Source organism: Penicillium coprophilum, assembly GCF_028826855.1.
Source record: "Penicillium coprophilum strain IBT 35676 chromosome Unknown utg000005l_segment0_segment0, whole genome shotgun sequence".
NCBI classification, from domain to species: domain Eukaryota; kingdom Fungi; phylum Ascomycota; class Eurotiomycetes; order Eurotiales; family Aspergillaceae; genus Penicillium; species Penicillium coprophilum.
The window spans coordinates 3,877,882-3,902,278 of NW_026622724.1; the positions used below are offsets into that span (position 1 = coordinate 3,877,882).

The 24,397-nt window shown below is 46.9% G+C and overlaps 8 protein-coding genes across 8 annotated transcripts; 4 read left to right on the forward strand and 4 right to left on the reverse strand.

The window, feature by feature from the left end:
- Positions 1–62: 62 nt before the first annotated feature.
- N7500_008982 (Transcription factor) lies at positions 63–2,083 on the reverse strand (the record flags this gene model as incomplete). The annotated part of the gene is made up of 5 exons (XM_056680126.1): positions 63–258; positions 314–961; positions 1,012–1,842; positions 1,892–1,981; positions 2,031–2,083. 5 exons carry the CDS (start codon positions 2,081–2,083, stop codon positions 63–65), a joined length of 1,818 nt encoding a protein of 605 aa, XP_056530498.1.
- Positions 2,084–4,179: 2,096 nt separating this feature from the next.
- On the forward strand, positions 4,180–4,407 carry N7500_008983 (uncharacterized protein; the record flags this gene model as incomplete). Its single annotated transcript, XM_056680127.1, has 1 exon — positions 4,180–4,407. One exon carries the CDS (start codon positions 4,180–4,182, stop codon positions 4,405–4,407), a length of 228 nt encoding a protein of 75 aa, XP_056530499.1.
- Positions 4,408–6,830: 2,423 nt separating this feature from the next.
- On the reverse strand, positions 6,831–8,384 carry N7500_008984 (sulfatase family protein; the record flags this gene model as incomplete). Its single annotated transcript, XM_056680128.1, has 1 exon — positions 6,831–8,384. One exon carries the CDS (start codon positions 8,382–8,384, stop codon positions 6,831–6,833), a length of 1,554 nt encoding a protein of 517 aa, XP_056530500.1.
- Positions 8,385–9,175: 791 nt separating this feature from the next.
- On the forward strand, positions 9,176–10,762 carry N7500_008985 (fungal specific transcription factor domain-containing protein; the record flags this gene model as incomplete). The annotated part of the gene is made up of 1 exon (XM_056680129.1): positions 9,176–10,762. The coding sequence occupies one exon, from the start codon at positions 9,176–9,178 to the stop codon at positions 10,760–10,762; it is 1,587 nt and encodes a 528-aa protein (XP_056530501.1).
- A 675-nt stretch (positions 10,763–11,437) lies between these two features.
- On the forward strand, positions 11,438–13,169 carry N7500_008986 (Major facilitator superfamily domain general substrate transporter; the record flags this gene model as incomplete). The annotated part of the gene is made up of 4 exons (XM_056680130.1): positions 11,438–11,689; positions 11,749–12,063; positions 12,176–12,795; positions 12,872–13,169. The coding sequence occupies 4 exons, from the start codon at positions 11,438–11,440 to the stop codon at positions 13,167–13,169; spliced, it is 1,485 nt and encodes a 494-aa protein (XP_056530502.1).
- Positions 13,170–14,266: 1,097 nt separating this feature from the next.
- On the reverse strand, positions 14,267–15,721 carry N7500_008987 (ankyrin repeat domain-containing protein; the record flags this gene model as incomplete). Its single annotated transcript, XM_056680131.1, has 1 exon — positions 14,267–15,721. The coding sequence occupies one exon, from the start codon at positions 15,719–15,721 to the stop codon at positions 14,267–14,269; it is 1,455 nt and encodes a 484-aa protein (XP_056530503.1).
- A 1,884-nt stretch (positions 15,722–17,605) lies between these two features.
- N7500_008988 (DUF3716 domain-containing protein) lies at positions 17,606–19,372 on the forward strand (the record flags this gene model as incomplete). Its single annotated transcript, XM_056680132.1, has 4 exons — positions 17,606–18,272; positions 18,326–18,658; positions 18,715–19,058; positions 19,190–19,372. 4 exons carry the CDS (start codon positions 17,606–17,608, stop codon positions 19,370–19,372), a joined length of 1,527 nt encoding a protein of 508 aa, XP_056530504.1.
- Positions 19,373–21,309: 1,937 nt separating this feature from the next.
- N7500_008989 (uncharacterized protein) lies at positions 21,310–21,865 on the reverse strand (the record flags this gene model as incomplete). Its single annotated transcript, XM_056680133.1, is given in 3 exon segments — positions 21,310–21,576; positions 21,635–21,767; positions 21,786–21,865. 3 exon segments carry the CDS (start codon positions 21,863–21,865, stop codon positions 21,310–21,312), a joined length of 480 nt encoding a protein of 159 aa, XP_056530505.1.
- Positions 21,866–24,397: the final 2,532 nt, after the last annotated feature.

A 24,397-nucleotide genomic window follows, 5' to 3' on the forward strand; every position in this document is an offset into this window, starting at 1 on the left:
GTTGGTTGAGTGAATCAGCCCGTGGATACTCATTGGATCAGCTGTCAAATCATGACTTGTCATCAATACATACGCTTGAAAAGTCTTTGCTTTTTCTGGACGTCTTCAAGTATTGTTATAACAGCCTCAAGACTGGAGAAAGCCCACGGTCGGATATTATTCAAAGCCAGGCTTTGTAGTGCGTCAATATCGGTCACCAAATGCTGCAAAGCGGGATTGAGTGAAGCGAGCGTTAAAATAACAATGGCACCCAGTGATCTGTAAAATTCATGTGATCAGTATTAGTCAAAGACTCCTCATTCCATGTACATACGACAAAGAAAAGGTCCACGTGTATTGGCTCGGTTGTTTCAGGATTCGGGTCGTGCTGTGGATGTAACGACGGCAGCTCTCGATGCAAATCCCAGCCTTTTTGACAATATCGTGGGATATGCAGGTGACATCGTGAGTAACAAGAAACAGAACAAATGGCCTGTATATGATATGACGCGCGGCAAAATAGCGAATACGTAGTATTGCCTGGCGATCATTCGACTCCTGCATCGATGGTTCGCTGTTGAGCTTTGGACGAATGTCTTCTGGTATGGAAGAATGCCACAACTCGAGTTGTGAGTGTAGCTCATCGCAAACTGCACTCATAGATGAGATATCATCCATGGAAAACTCTTCCGGTGTGGCCAATGAGGTGGAAGATAGCGTCAAACCGTGATTCTTGCTCGGGTAGAGGGAATTATGCACGCGATTGAGTAATCTTCGGATGGATATTTCCGCGAGGTAGCAGGTCGATTGCATCATCCCAAGGTTAGTGCACTCTGGAAGGCTGATTTCATCAGTCAGCTGTTGCAAGCCACTTCGTGGAAGTTCCAGCTCGGCGAGTCGATCGCACTCGATCAAAAAGCAGGACCAAAATAGTCGAATCAAGTTCTCTCGCCACCAAGGTTCTTTCTGCTGGCTGTCAATTCTGCCCTCTAGTTAAATCTGCTCTATCTTCGGGGGCGTGAAAAACCTTACCCTGAAAGTTTGAACTGAATTAACGTCGTGGCAGAGTAGATAAGTCGCCAGCTTTGAAGGGGGCGGACGATATATGCAAAATACACGCTAGCAAGAACAAGCGCCTGTGGCAGCATGAGGCAGCATGAGAATGACCATGCCGACTGGCTGAGGAGGGTTGGCAAGGCGTGCTGTATGTACGCCATGCCTGGGGGTGAATGAAGAAATGCATGCGTATCCGGTCGTGACGCAGCGACAGCACCAAGTGCTAGGACAACCATGCATAAAGCCGATGCAATACTGGAATCGGGTCCATTCTCCAGAAACCGGCTGAAAATATCCTCGAAGCCGCCTGGGTCTAAGATTGGATGGGCATGATGAGCTGACGCGAAAAATGTCGATACTAGATTCGTAGCAAGATCTCTTTCAATCTCAATTGATGGGATTGGCGTTGGCCATGTCTCACATGACAACTCCGGAGGGAGGTGAGCTCGTGATTCTAACTGGAAAAACACATCAGTCGGATACTCCCCGATGAGGGATTTGACTGGGGGTAAGCTCAGAAGGTAACTGGAGGATGTTTTGTGTTTGACTGGAATTGTTAATGGAGGCAGTTCTGGCAAATTCGATTGGGTTTCTAATCCGAAAAATGACCAGGGCGAGGCCATGGTCGCATTCGGGGGCTCTCTTGACAGAGTCCATGCATTGCCGGGTGACGAAGCCTTGGGGACAGGACGAGCATCAGTATGAAACTTGTTGATGTCTGAGATCTGATGTGACTGAGTCTGCAAGATTGCCTCAATGTCATGTAAGCGGTTGAGGATTTCTCGAGTGCCACCGGAGGTGTCGATCCTATCCTTGTGAGACAACGTTCACCCTCAGATAGTAAACCGGCACGAACCTTTGAGAAGGCAAGTCATCATAGTGACATTCTACTTCTAGCTCTCTACAGTGAGCACATGATGGCTTCTGGGCATCACATCGCCGTTTCCTGTGTTTTGCTCAGCACAGGCATGAGACATTGGGGACAAGTCACCTACCGACTGCGACAAAAGGTACAAGCTAGGGCCGCTCGCTTCCTGCTAAAGCTCATGTTTTATGAGATCCTTGTTTTTCGATATTGATGCACGCCACAAAATGACTATCTGGAGACAATGCCCATAATGAGCCCTGAAGGTTGGGGAAGCTGACTCATCCCCAGTTCCCGGGGCCCATCCATGTGGGGCGCCGGGAAATCCCCGAGGCATTTGCTTCATTGTCTTTGATGGGTTGAGCGTTCGAGTCGACAAACCATGAGAAGGGTTTCAATGGCGTCGAGAGGTATAGAGGTGATGATGTGCTTCCAAGTGATGCTCGATGTCGTCTTCGTGACTGAGACAAGTGATACACAACAGTGACAACACAAGGGTGCAACCCCGGCCTTCAGTTGCTTGCTGAAGAGACTATCGAGACGAGACTAGAACACCATATCGTTCAGTTATTGCTACATTTAAGCCACTGAAGCTCGTTCATATAAATTGTTTGCGGTTTTTCCAAGGCTCAAATGCAAGTCTTCATACCTATCTTGCCTGGAGTAAGCTTCATAGGTATATGTACCCGAGCATCTTTCATCGGAGAGGGACTACTGCCTGAAGGTTCAGGCTCACCCAATGGGTTTACTTCATCACCCTAGTTCCTTCCCAATTAGGAAGGGGCCAGCCCCAGTATCCCAGGTGCCTTCCCAAATAGGAAGGGACCCTGAGAATCGTCACCTACCCCAGTATCCTCAGATCCTTAAGCCATTGCCAGGGTATAAATACCCCCCTCGCCCCATTTCTCTTCCTCCTTTCTTTCTTCCTCCTTCACATCTCTTCTTCTCTTTGAGTCTTCACTCCCTTTCAAGCTTCAACATCCACTGTGACCACCCTCCATTATGGTCCACCATTTCAGCATGGTCATCTTCCAGTATGACCTTTATCTACCATGACCACATCAGCCTTGGTCGCCTTTCAGCATGATCACCTCCATCATGACCTTTGTCCACCATGACCACATCAACCTTGGTCACCTTCCAACTTGGTCACCTTCCACCATGACCACATAAACCTTGGTCTTCCACCATGACCACATCAACCTTGGTCTTCCACCATGACCACATCAGCCTTGGTCACCTTCCAGCTTGGTCACCTTCCACCTTGATCACCTTCCAGTATGGACCTTCCATTGTGACCTTTTTCCACTATGACCACGTCAGCCTTGGTCTTCCACCATGAGCCTTCCATTATGGTCAGCTTTTATCATGACCCTCATCAACTTCCACGTCCATCTACTTTGAACCATCTACCAAGTTCCACGTCCATCGACTTTCAGCCATCCATCAACTTCCATGTTCATCAACTTCCACGTCCACCCACTTTGAACCATCTACCAAGTTCCACGTCCATCGGCTTTCAGCCATCCATCAACTTCCATGTTCATCAACTTTCCCATCCATCAACTTCCATGTTCATCAACTTTCCCATCCATCAACTTTCCCATCCATCAACTTTCCCATCCATCAACTTTCCCATCCATCAACTTTCCCATCCATCAACTTTCCCATCCATCAACTTTCCCATCCATCAACTTTCCCATCCATCAACTTTCCCATCCATCAACTTTGAATCGCCACCAAATTCCACGTCCATCGACTTTAAATCATCCATCAACATTCAATCGTCCATCAAGTTCCACATCCATATACTTTGAACCATTTTCCAAGTTCCACGTCCATCAAATTACAGCCATCCAACAATTTTGAACCATCCACCAACTTCCACGTTCATCAACTTTCACTGGGTACCTTCAACATGATCACTGTCAACTATGACCATATGCCCATCACGGCCTACCATCATGGCTACTCCAAATTATGAGAACATCTTGTGACGTCAATCGATCTATTACAAAATATGGGCCTTGCTAATTTGTTTCTAGGAGCCTGTATATCTCCCTCTCCCCATATTGCCGGTCTTACCTACTTCACTTCATGGCCATCCGGCAGCCTGAACCGTCCAGTCGACAGTCTTGCAGTGGAAGCATTCCGGCCCATGGTGAGCTTGACCTTCAAGAGGAGGAAAGAAGAGAGGCGGTCCTCGGTCGACAAGAGTCTCCACATAATTGAGTGTCTCTGAAGGAGATTCCTCGTCAGAAAGAGGCGCGGTGTACCCAATGGAGGAGGAGACTCTGAAGACCGTCTGCTACGGTGGCAACACAGGGTCAAGTACCCACATTCGACAACCCTTTTTGGAAAGAACAGCTGGACACGACAGTGCTTCAACCTTCAGAGGAGAGAAGGATGGGGCCAACTTCGTCGACAAGAGTCTCCGCACTCCACAAGAGTGTCCTATAGTGGAGACTCTCTTTTGTAAGATTGGCTGCCCCTTTTCGCAAATCTAAGGCAAGCATGGACACAATATAGGTCCACCAGCTTTTGGCAACCCTTTGGAACACCCACGACAGTGCTTCGATCCTCAGAGGAGAGAAGGATGGGGCCAACTTCGTCGACAAGAGTCTCCGCACTCCACAAGAGTGTCCTATAGTGGAGACTCTCTTTTATAAGATTGGCTACCCCTTTTCGCAAATCTGAGGCAAGCATGGACACAATATAGGTCCACCAGTTTTGGGAATCCATTCGACAATCCATTCGACAATCCATTTGACAATCCATTCGAAATTCCCTTCGACATTCCACTGCAAGACTCAGACGGAACCGGCTTGCTGTCATGAAAACAAATCAATCATGGTCAATCGCCTCTTTTACTCACCCTTTATGTTTCCCCTCCGTTCAGTTCCCGTGGCCTCCATCAGCTCTCACGTCAACCATTGCGCTCGAGCCTTCAGTCAAATGACTTCAGGGCGTGGGGGTTGCTTCCTTTGACAAAAATACATAAACAATGATTCCATGTCAAATACCTTCAATACCATTCTTCAATGTTGTTCTCACAGACACTTCATACATCTGAGATATCTCATTTCATAATTCTAATACTTGAATGTTCCGTCGTAAATCATTTCCAAGGAAGAGAGATTGTGTCTCAAGTGATGTGCCCGCTTGTGTACGGACTGATTCTGCTCAACTTGGCCAAATATATATATCTCCACACGAACAACTCTTTTCTATCATGATTTTATACCTCAAGTATTTTCTTGACAACATTAATGGACATGATGCCCAACATGACTAGAACATGTAAAGAAATATCAACTTAGAGTCATGACTCAGAAGACACTGTAGTTATATATTATAGTGAAAGTGTTCACTTTGTGGCTCCCCGGTAGCCGGACCAATAGATAATCCGAAAGACGAGCGAGATCCACCCGAGCATGGAAGATCATGGAGCACCCAGGTACCTTTCAGGTTGTCATAGGCAGTTGGCCAAACACTCATTTCGTGATATTTTGATGCCAAAATGGACATGACAAAACAAATCACCAAATTGATCTCACTTGATAAGATCTGGTACCATAGACACTTTCTGCTCACATGGGGTTATCTGCGAGTACATTCTGGATACACAATGGCTGGACGTTAACTCGCCCACAGCCGGCAATGGAAAAGAACCTCCTACGGGACTTCCAAGACTGCTACCTTTTTGGTGTAGTCACCGTCGGTTCTATCTCGAGAATAGCACGTCTTATGGCTCCGCCATCCCGTTCAACCGCGTTGCGTGATCGGACAACCGCTCAAATCAAATAATGGTTTGTCGAACATAGTACTACAGACGCTAACATATGTTTTCGAGATCTCTCGCAATAAAACAGCACAAAAAGCTAGACCTTATTTCGTATCAGATGAAGGTCAAGTATGACCGCCATACTCAAGCACTACGAACGGTCGATCACCCTTGAGACATGCGGAACAGAGTGAACAGGAGCCTTTCAACGGAAGACCAACCAGGAAACATGACATGCTCTGGGGTGATTTATCTTTGATGGACCTGTCATATGATCCCTTTTTTTCCCCGTTGTCCAGATCACCCAAGTCCTCAATTGTGAATATGAGACATTGGCAATTTATAAGTTGGGTAGTGTTCTAAAGTCATATTTCTCTACATGGGAGGACAGTTCCAACTACCGAATTTGGTCTGAGATAATGACTTCAATGGCAAAAGGATAGTGTCAATCTGACCACAATCCTGAACGTGCTTTAACATGAGATATGCTTGATCATAGGCTTGTGCTAGACGCGGTGAAATGTGTTGGCGACATGTAAAATTTGAAGGAGATACTTCGGGATTTTATAGAAGCGAATAACTATTGATGGATATAATATTGATTGCTATGTTTGGACCTGTTCTCTAGTATGAAAAATCAAGATAAAGCGTGAAGTATATGAATATAGGGTCGATGATTTTCAGATCTAAATGACTGCTTTTGGGGTTCTATTTTAGATTCCAAGCGTTTTCAAATTTCCTTAGCTCTTGTAACTGGTAGACTGTTCGTTAGGATGAGACAAGCTGCTAAACAGGTATTTTAATCATCATATAACTGTAACGCCATGGTATTGATCTAGCTCCGCGCTTAATGTTTGATGCTTTCGTCTGATATATGGCAATAATAGAAATCGTATTGGTAGGTGGTTCACCTCCATCCCTGCATAAAATCCTCATATGATTTTGCACATAAATATTTTCCGAATGGCGATATTAAAGTGAGAGGTTAGTAGGTTAGTGGTTGTCGGTTCAGGGTCGAATTATGTGTGATGGAACTGAGAATGCTACTATTACGAACATGGAAGAAGACGAAAAAGGTCTGAGATACTCTAGACATGAATCTCCGACAAAAGCAATTCTATAGTGTAAAGTACGCAAGGTTGAAATCTATTGAACAAGTTTTTCGTGCGCAGGTTCGTCCCCGATCTCCATCATCTTCCTCTCCAATAACTTCGTCATTTCAACCACAGTGTCCGCATACTTGGGATCCGCATAACAATTGAACAGCTCAAGCGGGTCCTCTTGACAGTCAAACAACTCCCATTCACGACAATCCTCGCCTCCTGGCCGTGCTCCATCGACAAGCAAATCATCGTTGTACCAGTAAATCAACTTGTACCGATGATTGCGGACTCCATAATGCGCAAACGCTTCGTGTTCGGCATCATTATGCATCCAGTATCTGTGATATGCTAGCTGATCCCAATCAGCGGGGCAATTACCTCCCAGAATTGAGCGGAACGTTCGGCCTTGCATGTAAGTGGGTGTGGCGATGCCGGCGAAATCCAAAAAAGTGGGTGCGAAATCAACATTGCAGACGATGTCACTGCAAACACTGCCAGGCTTGATTTCTTTGGGATAACGAACCATCAACGGCATTTGGAAACTCTCTTCGTAAATGAACCGCTTGTCAAACCATCCGTGCTCACCAAGGAAGAAGCCCTGGTCCGATGTATATATGACAATGGTGTTATCAGACAATTCCGGATCCGAATCGAGCAGTTCGAAGATTCGGCCGACATTGTCATCAACGCTCTGGACGGTACGGAGATACCGTTGCATGTAACGCTGGAATTTGAATTCGGCCAGTTCCTTTTTTGATTCAAAGCGGAAGACGGTGCCGTCTTCATTGTCGATGAGCCTCATCAGTCGAACTTGCTCGTCCGTGGAAGGTGAAGGAACCTTCCGCATACCACCGGCCATCTTCTCTCCGACCTTTCTCCGATCGCCATCGGGCTGCGCCAGACCAAGGTCTTTGTAGGACAAATCTTCCGAAACTCGCATCTTCGCGATTGCGGCAGCCTTTGCACGATTTTTGTAGTCATCCGAGAAGGTGTCGGGTAGCTGGATGGGATCGTGATACAGATCCTTGTGCTTCTCCTGATATTCCCAGCTCCGATGCGGCGCCTTGTGGTGGCACATGACGAAGAATGGCTTGGACTGGTCTCGGCGTTTGATAAAATCGAGGGTCATATCTGTGATGATATCTGTAGCATATCCGTCTATGACTTTTGTACCATCGGGACCAATGAACTCGGGGTCATAATATTCGCCTTGACCCGGGAGGATGGACCAGAAATCAAACCCAGTGGGCTCATGCAATTTCCCTTCCCCCAGGTGCCACTTGCCGATCATGGCGGTTTGGTAGCCACCTCCTCGAAGTTGTTTCGCGACGTTCGGAGTGTGCCGTTGGATTTTCGAATGGAGGGACATGACACCATTGACATGGTTGTGGGTGCCAGTCAAAATGGCCGCTCGCGATGGTGTGCATATACTGTTCGTGACATAACAGTGATCGAAGCGCATTCCCTCGTTGGCGATCCGGTCGAGGTTTGGCGTTTGGTTGATTCCAGCTCCGTAGCAGGAAATGGCCTTCGAGGCATGATCGTCGGCCATAATGAAGATGATGTTGGGTCGCGTGGACCCTACATTAGCGGCCATGGTGGGCTTCTCGTGTCAGCAAATGCAAAGGCAAGAGATGAGAGGCTGGAAGCGTCGTAGGAAAAGACGAGATTGTCACGACTGCGCTCGCAATCTTTGAAAATGAAGAGCTGGGCATGGTGTCTTATTAGCCAAGGATTGTGCCTTCTCATACGACACAATCCACTTAGTCTCAATGCTACATTGAAGATTCGAGGGTTTTCCCCAGACGCGGTAGTCGGGAGGTTTGAGACGGATATCGGTCAATATGCCTCAACTTGGATTAGTCACCCCACCTATTATCACCTCGGGAGTTCCGTCCACTTACAATGAGACCGACACTTATCAGGATGTTACTCAACCTCGAAGTATGGGGACTCTTTGATTTTATTATCTATGGACTTACACCATGCCGACTGCCGATCCAATGATACTACCTTATTTGTCTGTTTTCAGATCACCAAATCCTCGAGCGAAACAGGTCTGTCAACAGTGCCGAGCTCGGAAGGTATTTTCTACGTATCTATGACAATAGTGAAGTGAATGACTGACTGAAATAGGTCGGTTGTGATGGCAGAGTCTCAACTTGCCGCAACTGCGAGCGCCTAGGGTTTCAATGTTCCTTTACCCAGGGTGAATCGCTTCTGGTGGCTGGTGCGCGATCCAGTCCGAGCAATGACGAAAGACCCGAGCGGCTACGAGGGCGAAGTTCCTGTTCACAATGTCGAGTGCGGAAGGTTCGCTGTTCCAATACCCACCCACAATGTGGCAACTGCGTCAAATATAACAGATTTTGTTCATATCCTGCGTCCATGGGGGCCCAGCGACGTGACAGAGGCCCCAGGCCACATGGGGAACATGGGGAATATGATCTACCTGATGCTCCACCCCCGGAATCTGGAGTTGCTGATGCTTTTTTGGCACCTGATACAATCTCAGTTGGCCACGACTCACTGCCGCTCGATCGAAGCAAGGAAATGGCCCAAGGAGATCCGTCTCATGGGGAAGTGACAGAACTGGTTCGACATTTTTTCAAGCATCTCTATCCAGTTCCTTCTTATGCATTTCTGCACCCTTCCACAACATTGGCAAAATGCCACAAAGGCACATTGGAGCGACCGCTACTTCTTGCTATTTGTGCCTTGACCTCGTTGCATGTGCCTGTACACAACGTGACCATCGACCGGGAGAAGAGTGCTGCATGGGTATCGAATGCGGAGGAGATTATCTGGAAGTGCCTGGAAACCCCAACAATGCCCCGTTTGCAAGCATTGCTGTTGACGATCAGCTATCGAATGGCAACTGGGAGCTATGAAAAGGCATTCATGTTGACTGCGATCGCCGCCCGTGCGGCCTCTGCCATGGGTCTGAATCATGAGCAAACCCACTTGGATCCAATTTTGGAGGAGACCAGACGCCGCACCGTATGGTGCTTCAAGTTGCTGGAGTCATATTTTTCCATCGGGTTGACTGAATTCGAAGTTTGTCCCTTTGAGTGCATTTACTTACACCCACCATCATTGGAAGACTCGTTTGGCTTGCTCTGTCCGCCTGGCTCTGAAGAATTTGCCATTTACGCCTTGAGAGATCAGAATGAGCTGGGGTCACTGAATATGTGTATTCGGTTGGCCTCTATTCGCAGGGATATTATGAAGTTGACTCGAGAGCTCGCTGTTTGCACTGAGCCTTACCTGCACCTTCAAGACGTGACTGGGGGTCTTGGAGAGATTCTCTGTGAACTTAAAGCGGAAATGCCCAACCAAGCCGAAATCTCAAGCTCGGGGCTGAAGAATTTGATTGAAAGTTCCTGGCTGCCCCGTCACATAATGATGTTTACCTTGTGGCACGGGTGCTATTTTGACTTGTATCGCATTTTCCTCCCTGGGTACCCTGAAGCCCCGCCATCTATCGTTCTGAGCACCATCGACGCGCAGTTTACTCAGATGGCGACCAGAGCCTGTGTTGAACATGCACTGGCAGTCGTCAATTTATTCTGTGACTTGAATCAGACCTGTACCAAGCCCCGTCTACTTGAGTTCGCTACCGGGGTGTGCGTCTATCACGCTGTTCGATTGATTTTGTTTATCGCTCATTTGTCGACTGAGCCAGATCTTCTGAGCCTTGAATTTGCAGTGAGTCGGGCGGAGTTATGCCTGGCAGCTATCCGGCGGTTTTTCCATGGGCTAGCTTTGGCACAGCCAATTCTCGATGATATTGCGCAATTGATCGAAACATTTTCTTCCAATAATTCCCCCACGGAGAGTCTTTCGGTATTTCACAAAGTGAATCACGGCCGGAAGTCGGACACCCGAATTCTATCTGCTGCGCGACCTCGGCAGCATTTGGCGGTTCACAGTGTCTTGCAACAAGCCAAGTTCTTCACAGAAGATCCTTCATGATGATGTGTTACATTAGAGATTACGATAATGACATGAGCCCAATCTTGGAACATTGTACTGTATTCAAATTACCTGTATCCATGCATATACTTATCGCTATCTCGAACTTAGATAACGCCAAACCCAATCCCCGCATAGAAACCTTGGAGGGTTTCCGATCGGACTAATGCAAGTTGAACTTTAACCTTGTGATACCGCGTGGATGAGTGGAGTCCCGGTAATCGGTCAACCTTACCAGATTGGGATATCCCCATTTCCTTTTTTTTGTTTCCTTCTCCCTCTTTTATCTATTCCGGATTGAAGTTCATGTCGAAAAAAGAGATAAAAAACTGGAGATTATGGGGAAATTTCGAATTTCCCAAGTGGTATACTACGTAGTTACAGTCACCCCACTGTGAATTATACTCCTTCGTTCCTTTTTTCTTCTCGGTTGGATACACCGCCCTTGAGATAAGATATTGACTGTTGCCATAATAATTATTCATGACGCGATCTCGCGTTAATCTCCTTAGGGAGTCATGTGCAGTGTAACATCACATTGATAACACTCTATATAATCTGCAGCTCTCATACATAAATGTAGACATTTCCCCCCGAAAGAAAAATGCAATGTCACCGGGTTTCTTTTTTTTGCTTACACCCTGAATTCGACCTATACCTGATCTTCTCCTTACCATGACAGCCAAGGACCCTGCCATTGGGACGGCTTCGGAGACCATGAAGGAACCTGGGACCCAGTCCGAGAGTTTGGAGACTGCCGACGCCTCGACTGGTACAATTTTCTCCAAGATCAGTGGCTGGTATGCCAGACCTCTCTTCCAGCTGGTCATGGTCGCCCTGATCTGCTTTTTGTGCCCGGGCATGTTCAATGCCCTAAGCGGCATGGGAGGAGGTGGACTGACCGATGCGACCCTGGTGGACAAAATGGTAACTTGTTCCCGTTTCTCCGTGTTGGTATGCTGTACTGACCGCATGGATTCACATAGAACACTGCTCTATATGTCACCTCTGCCTTTACCAGTTTCTTTTCCGGTACGATCGTGAATCGACTTGGTGTGCGACTCACGCTCGCCTGTGGAGGTATCGGTTACTGCATCTATGTCGCCAGCTTACTTACCTCATTACACAAACACGTCCCCGGTTTCAACATCTTCGCTGGCTTCTTTCTCGGTGTGTGCTCGAGCTTACTATGGACTGCCCAAGGCACTATTATGGTGTCGTACCCGTTGGAGCACCAAAAGGGGCGCTTTTTCACCTTGTTCTGGTCCATCTTCAATGTTGGATCGTGTGTTGGTAGTCTGGTACGTTCTCGAATCATCTCTCTTAAAATTGCGCATCAATGCACTTCCACAAAAGGGGAAGAAGAACAAGAGGGAAAAAAGACTGTTCATTTACTAACCCTTGACATGGCAGATTGTCCTTGCCAACAGCATTAACGAAAAGAAAAACGTCAACGTACCAGACAGCACTTATATCGTTTTTGTCGTTCTGACATTTATGGGCTCTGTGATTGGGCTCTTCATGGCCGATGCAAAGAAGGTGGTCCGATCGGATGGGTCGAGAGTCGTTTTGATGAAGAATCCAAGTTGGAAGTCTGAATTTATCGGTCTCTGGATGACCCTGCGCAGTGAACCATCTGTCTTGCTACTTTTCCCCATGTTCTGGTCATCCAACTGGTTCATCTCCTATCAGACCAACTCCGTCAATAGCGCTTTTTTCAACACCCGCACCAAAGCGTTAAACACCTTCCTCTATTACATAGCTCACATCCTCGGAGCCTGTTTTATTAGCACCATGGACTTGAACTACTTCCGCCGCACCATCCGTGCTAGGGGAATGCTTGTCATTCTCTTCAGTCTGACCATGATCATTCATGGTGGCGGCTATGTCTTCCAAAAACAGTACACTCGTCCTCCAGGCGGCGTAAAACCGTCAATCAATACGGACTGGACGGATTCCAACTATGGCGGACCGATGTTCTTGTACTTCTCATATGGCTTCTATGACGTGGTCTGGCAGGGTGCAGTATACTGGTATGTGATGTCTCTTGTCTTTACATCAATCTCTTCAAAATACTTGGAAAGCTGACCAGGAGAAAAATCCATTTAGGTATATTGGAACGATCAGCAACTCTGGTCGAAAGAGCGCCAACTACGTTGGCTTCTACAAAGGCATCCAGTCTGCCGGTGCTGGTGTCATGTGGGCATGGGACTCGACACACCCAGCGTATATGGCCGAGTTTGCTAGCAACTGGAGCCTTTTGGCCGGCTCTGTCATCTGCGCTGCTCCTTTTATTTGGCTTAAAATCAAGGACCATGTTGATGTGGAAGAGGACTTGGTAGGCACAGACGAAAAACTCGAGGATGTGAAGCCTGTCAATACAGAAATGCGCGATCACGTAGCTTGACACTGAGGTATTGTGATGGCAGTAGCGATTGGAAGAGGACCTGGGGAGGATCTGACTCTGGCCAGGGGAAAAAGACCATGGTTCAGGAAGACCTTGAAGAGTCAACAGGCACCCAGGTTGCTCAAACTTTGCCTCAGTGCTGGATCTATGTGAACGGAGAGAAGACATGTATAGTTACATACCAACAGAATATATAATACATTTACGCTAATAAAAACATACAACGTACCATTGTTGGATATCATAGGCATATATATGCCTTATGCCTGATATAGATCAACCGTATCAAACATGCACGACATGGGACCATGTTTGGCAGTACAAGTAGGGTCTCAGTATCCTATCCCTACTTGCTTTCTCTTCCTCCCCAGTGCTTTTCGATAGAGAGTATAATCATTATCTTTATCATCAATATTCTTTCGCAAGTTTTGACACATAAGCAGACATTGTTCAGCCAAATGACAATGTATATCTTTCTCGTCCAACCCAAAGGGTGTTTTGTTACCGTTTCAGGATTACAAAGAAAGTCGCGAAAAGATAGATAAAACATTCGGACTGGCCGGGTCAAATCAATTGGTATGTTTAGTACTGAATGGAATGAGTCCAGAGTAATGTTAATTTGCTCCTCGGACAAATCAAGAAGCTTCGACAGAGAGAGGACTCTCAAGCATAATAATCGCACCAACTCTTTCACGAAACTCCTGAACAAGTCGCCTTTTGATGATAAAGATATTGATGATATTCTCTATCGAAATGCAATACTGGGGAGGAAGAGAAGGCAAGTAGGGATAGGATACTGAGACTCTATTTATACTGCCAAACCTGGTCCCATGTCATGCATGTTTGATAGGGTTGATCTATATCAGGTATAAGGCATATATATGCCTGTGACATCCAACAGCATTTATTGTCTTTCATTATACGGGGTACTCAAGATTCAGTGGCGTTGGCTATGTATAGATGGGGCTGAAAATGAGGCTAAGACTATACTATAGGTTGCAGACCTTCTGGAACATTCTATCGAGGGTGTAAGAACCCCCGCCCTCGATGTACTGTTTACCTGAAGACTGAAATCACTGCTAGAATTCCATATACATCTATTGCCCGAATAACGCTCCGTTGCAAGCTTCCCAAAGGTCACGGGGCGTCAGGTCCTCACGATTTTTGTAAGTGTTGTAAACCATCTCGCCTCCTTCCATCTCACGTAATAATTGTATGGCTCTGGGATCACCATTCAATGCAGTAGCAAGATAGTGTAATGCAGTGTTTCCATCGACATCCTGGGCGCGTACATCGATTCTCGCGTCGGAGAGCACACGAAGGGTGCGGAGCTGTGCATCCTGCTCAGCAGATGTCAAAGGTGTCGGTGGATTGATGTGATGGAATGGCACTTGCATTGCGGCTCTCGTTGGTTCCAAGTGCAGCGGGCTTGGTTGTGAATGCGGAAGCCACGTAGAATCCAGTGTGCGGGCGCAGTGGATACTTCGCACCGCATCAGGGCTTTCTCGGTTTAAAGACATCGAGGTAAGTGGAAGCGAGGCGATATGAAGCAATGTATGACCCAGAGCCGTCGTGCCTGCGCTGGCGAGTGGCATAGGAAGAATCGATAGGATCTCTGGGTTATGGCGAGCAACTACCAAATGAAGTGGATGAACGTCGAAGATAGGAGTGCGGAGATCTAATTCGATGTCCGGGTGCGCGAGAAGATGTTTGATACAGGCCCGGATATCAGGATTATCTGGGTCGCACCGACCTAGTGCAAAGGAAAGCGGCGGAAAGGCAACTGTAGGAGCGACCATTGGCCGATAATTTGGAGAGTAGTGATATTTGTTGAGTAGTCGTTCAAGCATAGCATGTTGACCATGTTCGATGGCTTCGTGCACAGGAGATGTGACGCTTAATGATGATGGCCGAGTATGATCGAAGTTGGGCTGACCCGAAGCGCTTATCCAGGCAGAATCATCTGCTCCTGCGTCACGAACAAGCGCGAAGAGATCCTCATACCCTAGACCAGCAGCCACTTCTAGAGCTGTGATGCCTTTGTTCATCCTCAGTCGCTGACCTGGAACATTTGGTTCAGTCCAAAATCGTGGAAAGCTAGTGCGTCGCTCAGCCAGTTCTGCTTGTGTCAATGGCTGAGTCTGCTTGGTGATTCCCTTACGCGCTGCAACTTCTAGAATGTGTATTCGTGTATGGCAGGGGCCAAAGCTCGAGACATCGATTTTGGCATCTCGGCCGCGCATGAACCTCGCAGAGTAGTCAGACAAATCCCATATGTGGATGCCTGTTGGATCTGCACCACATGCTAGAAGCTCGCGAACATTTTCTGATGAATTAATACGAATGGCAGCGGTGAGTGGAGATTCGTAGGTACCCATATTACCACCACTGATATTTGCGTTAGGAGAGCACCCCGCTAGTTCACGAAGCTTTTTTTTATGGTAACCTAGTAGAGCACGAAGAACGGCTGGATTAGGATTGCCGGCAGCCCGAATGGCAGCAGACTCCTCAGAGACCCATGTGACATCTTCTCTAGTGAGTTTATATGCCATGATATGATGAAGTTGAAAAAGAGGCTTGACATTTCACCTTCAGTGCGGGGTTGTCTCGGTGATATCATAGCTCGGAATGGGTCAACTTGTCCTTTGCTTTGTATTTTCGATGTGACAAGAAGATATATCCAATAAGATAGATAGACGGTGTATCGAAGGAAGAAAAAAAAAAAAAAAAAAAACCGCAAAATCGTAGCAAACCGAGTAGACTGCGACAACACCCGTCTAGGGTGGGAGATGGGCTATATAAATTTTCGAGTGCGCGTTCATAACGCCCACCATGGGCATTACGGCAGGGCTTTGATCGCTATCGCGCCAACCGGGCTTTTGCCAGGCAGAAAATTAGTAGTGTATATGTGTATTCTGTTTACAGCGCTCTTCTGGAAAGAGATCTGAATAAACTTGAATACGTAAATAGTATTTCTCAATATTGCTCAGTCGTTATCAGCCTTACGTTTCCTTCCTGAGGCCCGTACCTAAGTTACACTCTCTGGTAACTGGGGCTCTATTGTCTCTTTATCTATTATATGAGAAGTCTCTCGCTTTCTATCATCTATTCCCCTTCCCCCTTATTGTCACTGATCAAATCAACCTCATCATCCCTTATAAAATTATCGTTTTGCTCCTTCACTAATTCGATCTCCCCCAATATCAAGATCTACTAGAGCTGCTTTACTTCAGCATCCTCAACAGTAAAAGCCTTCTTGCACATAGAAACAAAATCAGCTCCTCAATCATTTCAGATTTAAGACAATCACAGCGAAATTAATAAATATCCCAAGCTGTATTGAAGAGGCGTTCGATACCAGTACCTATTACTAGTATTGAGGGGATATCGCGAGTAAGTAACGCAATTACAGGGAAATGAGACTGGTTCTCCCGCCAGAATTGAAGAGGCCCAATATCAATTAGATCTAGAAGTAAGTAATAAATGGTGGTATAATTGTATAGAATATTAGTTCATTAATATACCACTATCAAGATATTAGGTTGTCTTATCACTAGCTAGCTTTATAGAAATCTTATTATTCTTTAGTATTGTGCTTCAGAAAGGATCGCATGAGTTCTATTCGGAGAGGAACCCCTTGACTATATACATGCGTCTACTGGTCCGTAGATAGACTACTATGGCAGAGAGTACTCACGTGCGGCTCTAGACAGGTGCCTATAGTCCCCAGAGATGCAAGTCTCATGTTTGAAATGAGCTGCCAGGATCTCATCCTCCCCCGCCAAGCCGAAACTGGTCTCTAGTTTCAACCGCTTGTGATTTTACTCATGCGGATCTCCGTTTCCTGGCTTTCGCGCGGGGCTTTTCGGCCCCAAAGTGAAATTTTTGGGTTTCTCCGTTCCCCCAGAAAACCGGAAAAAAGTCCTCCGTTCTCCGATTTGCTGTAAAAAATTCTCCGGAGAAATTGCACAAGGGTGTTTGGGCCCAAACTGGCCCGTTTGCAACCGAATCGTTACGATTGTGAGAAGACAAGAAAAAATCTATGTGATATAACAACATTAGCTTCTTTTAGGCTCTGGAGTCTTTGTGTCATCGTGGTAGCCCTTATTCCTGGATAAAAGGCTGAATCTCAGTGGCCAGTAGTCGAAAATCGAGTGAAAGAGAGAAGTAAGAGATGTGATGAGGTATATCACGAGCGTTGGTGGACAAGGAGAGGCCTTTTAAGGTGTAAAAATAGCTATTCCTATCTGGGGGTTGTCTCCAAGAACCTCCCCCAGACATTAAAATAGCCTCAGATCTGTCCCACAGTGATCGCCTCCCCATTGATTTTTCTCACCCCCTTTTTCGATTGCTTATAACCTTATTTCCTTTCTTAGCCCCCCCCGCGCTTCCAACACCATCGCTACATCCTCGATTCTATCTGTGAAGATGGTGCAATGCGGTATATATATCATTTTGAGGCCCCTGGAGGCCCTTGCGGGGTTCTTTTTCTGGAATTCTGGGCCGCATGGGTCCGATTGCTAACGTTGGGTGTAAATAAGAACCCGCCGTTCTTGTCCCCAGGTCTCACCCGTTTCTTTGATGAGCTCCCGTCCGAGCATTTTCAGGAGGAGCGAAAGATTGCCTCTACTTATGAGCATCTTCACTATCAGGCCCGTTTCGGCTCGTCCCGCCCCCGTTCTGTCGACGATGATACCGAGAAGGGACGTGAATTTTCTGAGGCCCTAAAAGATCTCATCCGTTCGGGACTCCGTGGGCCGGATTTTCGTGCAGGGTCTGATGAGCTTCTGCTCGACTTGTTTCCGGACCTGGCTGGACGCTTGTCTCGGCCTTCTCTGGCACCCCTTGGTGGCCGGGTGGCTGCGACCAGAGCCGCGCCAGGCGACAATGGTGACGGTGGGAACGATGGTGACATTGTAACCGTTCCCGGGCCCGTCCCTGCTGCTGCTCCGATCGTCCAGGTCCCCGTTCCTGGCCCTATTGCTGCTGCTGTTTCCGTTCCGGCTTTTGCGGCTCCCCCCGTTTCCATCCCTGGGGGATTTTCATACAGACTTCGTTCGCACGAGGAGTCCCAGACCTTCGTGGCTAACCAGGTCGATAATGGTGAGCTGTCCTTACCCGATTGAGGCTGATCGTGCTAACATTTTTATCTGTAGGGAACGGATTGGATGCGGCCGGGTTCCCAATTGTGAGCCGTCTCTCCGCGAGTGAGGGAGATAAGTTGTGGAAGCGTGTGTTTCCAGAGCGTGCTGATGTGGGTTGGAGGGAGGGCAAAGTCCCAAAAAGCACCTCCGTGCTCCAGGTGCGGGCCGTTTTGGGCCAATTAATTGGCCATGAGGCTCCTCCCGCAGCGATGTGCGACCCCTGTGCTCGTGGCAACGGCCCGTTTGACTCCTGTCGTGTCGCCTTTCTGGCCGGTGCCGGGTTCCAGTGGGACCTTGCGTGTGCCTGCTGCCAGTATAGTAGCGCGGCTAATAAATGTTCCTTCCGTGAGTGTGATATACTTCCCCGTACGGGGTTGGCCGGGCGCTAACCGATCATGCAGGTACTTCTGGCAAGTTCGCCCACCCCCCACCATGGCTGTATAGCCTCGTGAAGCGTTACCAACCCTCGAACTTGCAATTGCGGGACCCTGCGATGCAAGCTCTAGCTGCCCCTAAGGATTCGGCCCATACGCCTGCCAAGAAAGGACCCATTGAGGCCCGTGTGCCCTTCGCCAAGTCAACTGTGTCCGGAAAGGCTGCTGCTAACGCTCGTGTGGCCCCTACTGGTGCTGTCCCTACGCCGCAAACTCCCGTTAAAAAGCGTCAGGCTCCTAAGGATCCAGTCGGTGACGAGAGTGCTAAGAAGAGCAAGAAGCGTAAAGGCGCAAAAGGAAAGGACCGTGCCGTTGGTAAGGCGAAGGAGCTTCCTACCATTCCCGCACGAGTTCCCGCGGCCCCCGATCGGGCCCTACCTATGATTGCGAGCTGTATACGAGCCCATTGGAGTGGCCGCGGGTGTACAAGATGTCCGATCAGGCCTCTGTCACCGACGTCTACAAACGGGTCCGTGAGGTGTACCACCGTGTCCTGTACGACCTTGACACTCTTAGCGACGCTATGGTCGAGCTTGACTGGGACGTTCCGGACTCTGATGGGGATGATTGTCAGGATTCTCCTTCGAGCGAGAGTTCCGCAGATGTCCTCAACAAGAAGAAATAAGTCCTTTCGGAGGGGCTTGGTGTCTCGCGATTGAACGTTCTGTGTTTGTGGGCCCTGTTTAGTCCCGGATGACTTCCTTTTCTTTTCCCTTTCTGATGTTGATGACAGAGAAGATGATGATATTCTCTATCTAGAAGCAAGACTGGAGAGAGAGAGAGAAGAAAGAAAGCAAGTATGAATAGGATACTGAGATCCTATTTATACTGGCAAGCATGACGGCAGATCAAACATGTTTGATCTATATGCCTGGATGCCTATGGCATCCGACATCCCCCTCATAGATCAAGCATGAAGATGAAGCAAAAGAACATACCCCTCTCGTTCTAAACCCAGTTGCTGTATGAAAATCCTAAATTGATCCTTCGCCAATGCCTTAGTAAACCCATCAGCTGTGTTATGCTTGGATTCCACCCTACGTATGCTGATATGACCTTGTGCAACAGCATCTTTGACGAAGAAATATCTCAATGAAAGCCAGCGATTGGCTGATCTGCCCCCTTTCTTAGAGAGCAGAAGCTGTGAGTTGATACTATCAGTATAGATAACTGTAGCATCGGGCCTCGGCAATTGAAGCGAATCGGCCACTTTGTTCAGCCACATAGCATCCCTGCTAGGCTGATCGAGCGCACACCACTCTGCTACAGTGGTGGAATTGGCTGTGATAATCTGTTTCTTCGTAAACCATATCACTGGAGAGCCAGCGAAAAACCAGATAACACCTTCTGTCGACTTGCTGTCCTGCCAATCGGCGTGTGATGCATCAGAATATGCTGAAAATTGTAGTTCGTCAGACTTTGCAAGGACAATTCCTAGATTAGGATATTGGCGAAGGTATTTGATAACGTGATGAAGTGCCTCTATATCGTATAACGTCGGTTTCGCCAATCAGTGCTGTAGTCTTATCACTGCGAAGCGAATATCAGGCCTAGTTTTGACTGCCAGCCAATTGAGCATTCTAACCACCGATTGATAGTGGTCGAAGCTATCGTCATCGAGCAAGGCCTCTAAATCTTCTTCAATTACGGTTTCTCTCTATCCTGTAGGTAAAGGAATATCCTTAGTACCTAGAGTGCCTAACCCCTGTAGGATCTTTTGTATATAGGCACTCTGTGATAAAGAGATCGTCCTCTTTCCGTAGTCTCTGACCAAAGCACAGTTCAAATACTATTTCGGTTCACCAAGGTCCTTTATATCGTAGTATTTCTGAAGCATAGAAACCACTGTTTGAATCTCTATATCTATCGGAGCGGCGATAATAAAATCATCCATATAGATCATCATGATTGTTAGGCCTATCCCTTTTCCTTTGACGTAGACACAAGGGTCATCGCCTAGGGGTGAAAAGCCTATTTATCGAAGCTTTAAATCCATATCTTCATTCCAAAGGTAGGCGCTATCCCAGAGTCCAAATAGTGCCTGGTTCAATAAGCATACCTATTGGTGAGAGGTCCCATCAGAGTACTCAAATCCAGTTAGTTACCTTATATAGATAACCTCAGCATACTCTCTCGAAGCATTAAGATACGCCGCTATGAAATCAACTTATCTCCATCTAAGGTCATATATCGCGATAAGCGTTAACACAACCTTAATCATACATTCGGAAACCACTAGAGCGTAAGATTCCGCTCTATCCTTATCCTAGAAGTTTCCATAGACCACCCAGCGGGCTTTGAACCCATATACTTAATCCTTTGTGTTTATTTTCAGTGTGAATCTCCATTATCCTAGAAGGACTTTTAATTGTAGAGGTTTCGGGATTAGCGTCCATGTCTGCTTAGCGGTAAGGTCCTCAAGCTGTTTCTCTATAGCTTCTTTCCAGTGTATCCAGAAAGGTAACTTCTCTACCTGCTTATACGTTGTGGGTATATCGATATCCCTTGCGTATAGCGGTTTGTCATTGAATATAATAGGCATAGTGATGTCTACTGTGGCGTTTACGGATCCTTTAGCTTCCGATAGATCCCTAGGTAATCTTGATCTCGATCTTTACGAAGCTCTCTAACTGTCTCTATCCCTTTTCTCGTATTCAATAGAGAGGTGTTTTTGATTAGGGTCATAATACCTCTCTGGTGGTATACCAATATTGGCACGCCTTGAACGACGAGGTATGGGTTCGGTGATTGGATCAGGGGTTGAAGAGATTGAGATAATCTCCTTGTTTTGCTCTTAAAGTATTGGAGATTGTGGTGCTTCTTCTTCTTCTTATTAAGCCTTAATTATAGGCGAGGAGAAAGGATATTAATATCCCCTTCTCTGTACTTCGGGTGATGGAGTTGACTCTATAGATCTGGTTTCGCTAGATCTAATCTCCTGTTTAACAGCCGACGCTTGATTCTTTATTTCAGACATCTCACTCCCTATTCTCAAGACTTGCGAGGTTAATTCTTGAAGTCTTTTCTAGAGATCAGACCTCCTGGTTCGGTCTTCTGCTTCGCTAGGAGCATGGTGCTCGACTGAATCAGTGATATCTTCTACCCTTGCGCCAGTCATGACTGGTAGTTATATCGTAGGAATTGTACTCCTTGGAAAGATGTTAGGCTTTATCACTGGTGGTATAGGTAATGACTTTTGCAATCGTGGTGTTATAGGCATAGTCCAAACTCTGCCTTACGCTCCTGAGAGCTGGATGCTCGCTAAGGGTGTAACAAGAGTGTCCCTTGGGATCGACTTCTCCACTTACTGTGAAGTACTAGGTATATCGAGGAAGCTAATATAGCCTCCACTATCACCTAGTGGTCCTTCTGGCACTGGTGCCTTTACGCGAGAAGGTCAATCTCCATCGGAATCATCGTCTCCTAGTTATAGAAAGCCTACGTCCCTTAAAACTTTGACCTTCTTACTAACAGGGTCCCAGACTTTGAATATATGACCATTGTCCCCCTCATACCCAACTAGCATTCCTTTCCATGCCCTTAGGGATGCCTTTTTCGCCTAAGTGCGCTAAGCTCTTAGGATATACACATAAGTAGTGGATCCCCATGGCAAAAGGTGCTTTAATGTCGGCTCCGGATTCGGAATATCGAGGTCTCTTCTCCAATGCGTCAGTGGCGATATCTTGGTCTTAGGGTTGACCAATCTATTCGTGATATAGATAGCAGTATCGACTACATAGGGCCACATATTTTCAGGTATATCAGCGTCAATAATCATCGTCCGCTAAATATCATTGATATGACCCCCGAATCTCTTAACGACGCCATTTGGTTAGGCTATATAGGGGGGTGTGACTTCAAAAGTCATACCACGTTTTACCCCCAGTCTATGAAATTTTTGAACTCAGTTCCACCATCCATTCGCCAGATCCCAGGGTATCGGCCTGTGAGGAGCTTAATTTTCTCGTAAAAGGAGGTCAATTTGACAAAAGCCTCTCCTTTATTAGTGAGTGTGATCCCTTCAATATATCGAGTCGCATCATCGACTATTGGTAACCAGTATTTCTCCCCATTTAGACCCATAGGCTTCATTGGCTGAGTGTCAACGTGGAACTTCCATACAGCGTCCTATGCTCGCTCCTGGATATCTCGGGAGATCTTTTGCTTTGATTTGCCTAGAAAACAGGCCTCACAGTCGAAGTGCTTATTTCCGTATCTTTCATCGTCGCCGAGTTCCTCTGCATGGCTTAAAGTTGACAAGATCTTCGCCTTTCCAGCGTGACCCAGTCGTCTATGTATCTCTAGAGCAGTCACTCGGTTGACGATACCAAAATCGCATGGTTATTCTTGTTTACTTTCTTCACCGTGATCAGTGGGTAAAACTAGATATAGAACTCCAGATGTTATTTCGGCGTAACCAATGGTATTTCCGTTACCATCGGTAAGCAATTTCGATCTTGTATCATAGGATATATCTTGATCTTGAAGAAGTTTCTGCATTCCAAGAAGCTTCCCATGACCACTAGGGCTAAAATAACCCTGGGTCAAGAAGGAATAGATTGTTCCATTCTGTAGGACTGTTTTGACTAGGATTTCTCTGTGTCCCTGAGTGATGACTTGTCGGATGCCATAGGCATCCAGGCATATAGATCAAACATGTTTGATCTGCCGTCATGCTTGCCAGTATAAATAGGATCTCAGTATCCTATTCATACTTGCTTTCTTTCTTCTCTCTCTCTCTCCAGTCTTGCTTCTAGATAGAGAATATCATCATCTTCTCTGTCATCATGACTCTCTTGCCAGAGTAGTCTTTGTACGCATAGGCGGTGGTTGGATCATCTTGATGATAGGTGTAGAAATCGTTGAAATCATGGGTTAGGGTTTTGTCGGATCCTGTGTCCAAAAGCCAATTGTTAAGCCTGAAATTAGGGCTAGCTACCGCAACAGCCATATTCCTTCCACCTTCCGCCTTTATAGCAACACTGTAGGTCCAAACCTGCTTGCTGCCTATCCATGAAGCTGGCGGTGCTTCTGAGATATAGGCGCATTGTTTCGCAGGATGAGGACCATACCCGCAGTAGGAGCACATGCCATTCTCATCTTTCTGTGTGCCCTCACGCTTCTCGCGAGCGTATTCGTGAATATCCTTTCTAGCTGGAGGCTGATTGCGAAGGCCTTTCTTCTTTTTAGCGTCCTCATTCTCATCTTTAGGTGTGGAGGTATTGTTGCTTCCTCCACAGCCTCCACGGTTACCTCCTCGGCCGCCGCGTTTCGATTTTGATCCACGTCTAGCTTGGCGATTGGCATTGGATATACCATCAAGATCAGCGGCTGCTTGGATTTCCTGAAGATATTGATCGAGTTTTGTGTCGTTAATGGTGCTAGGTTCAACCTTACTGATTTCTTCAAGAATAAAGCTGATCTTTGGGACTTCATTGTGTAGCTATCCAAGCACGTTGGATAACGTTTGGAAAGGATGGGGACCAACTTTGAACCTTAAAATCACATGGTGTTGGTTCTATATTTAAAGAATGAACTCGTGAGCAGTATTGAAGCTTAATCGCTTGATTTTGAAGTATTTCTGCCACTCATTGTGTGTATTGTCTGCTTTATCTCTACCTTGAACCATGCTTATTATCTGGTCGAACAT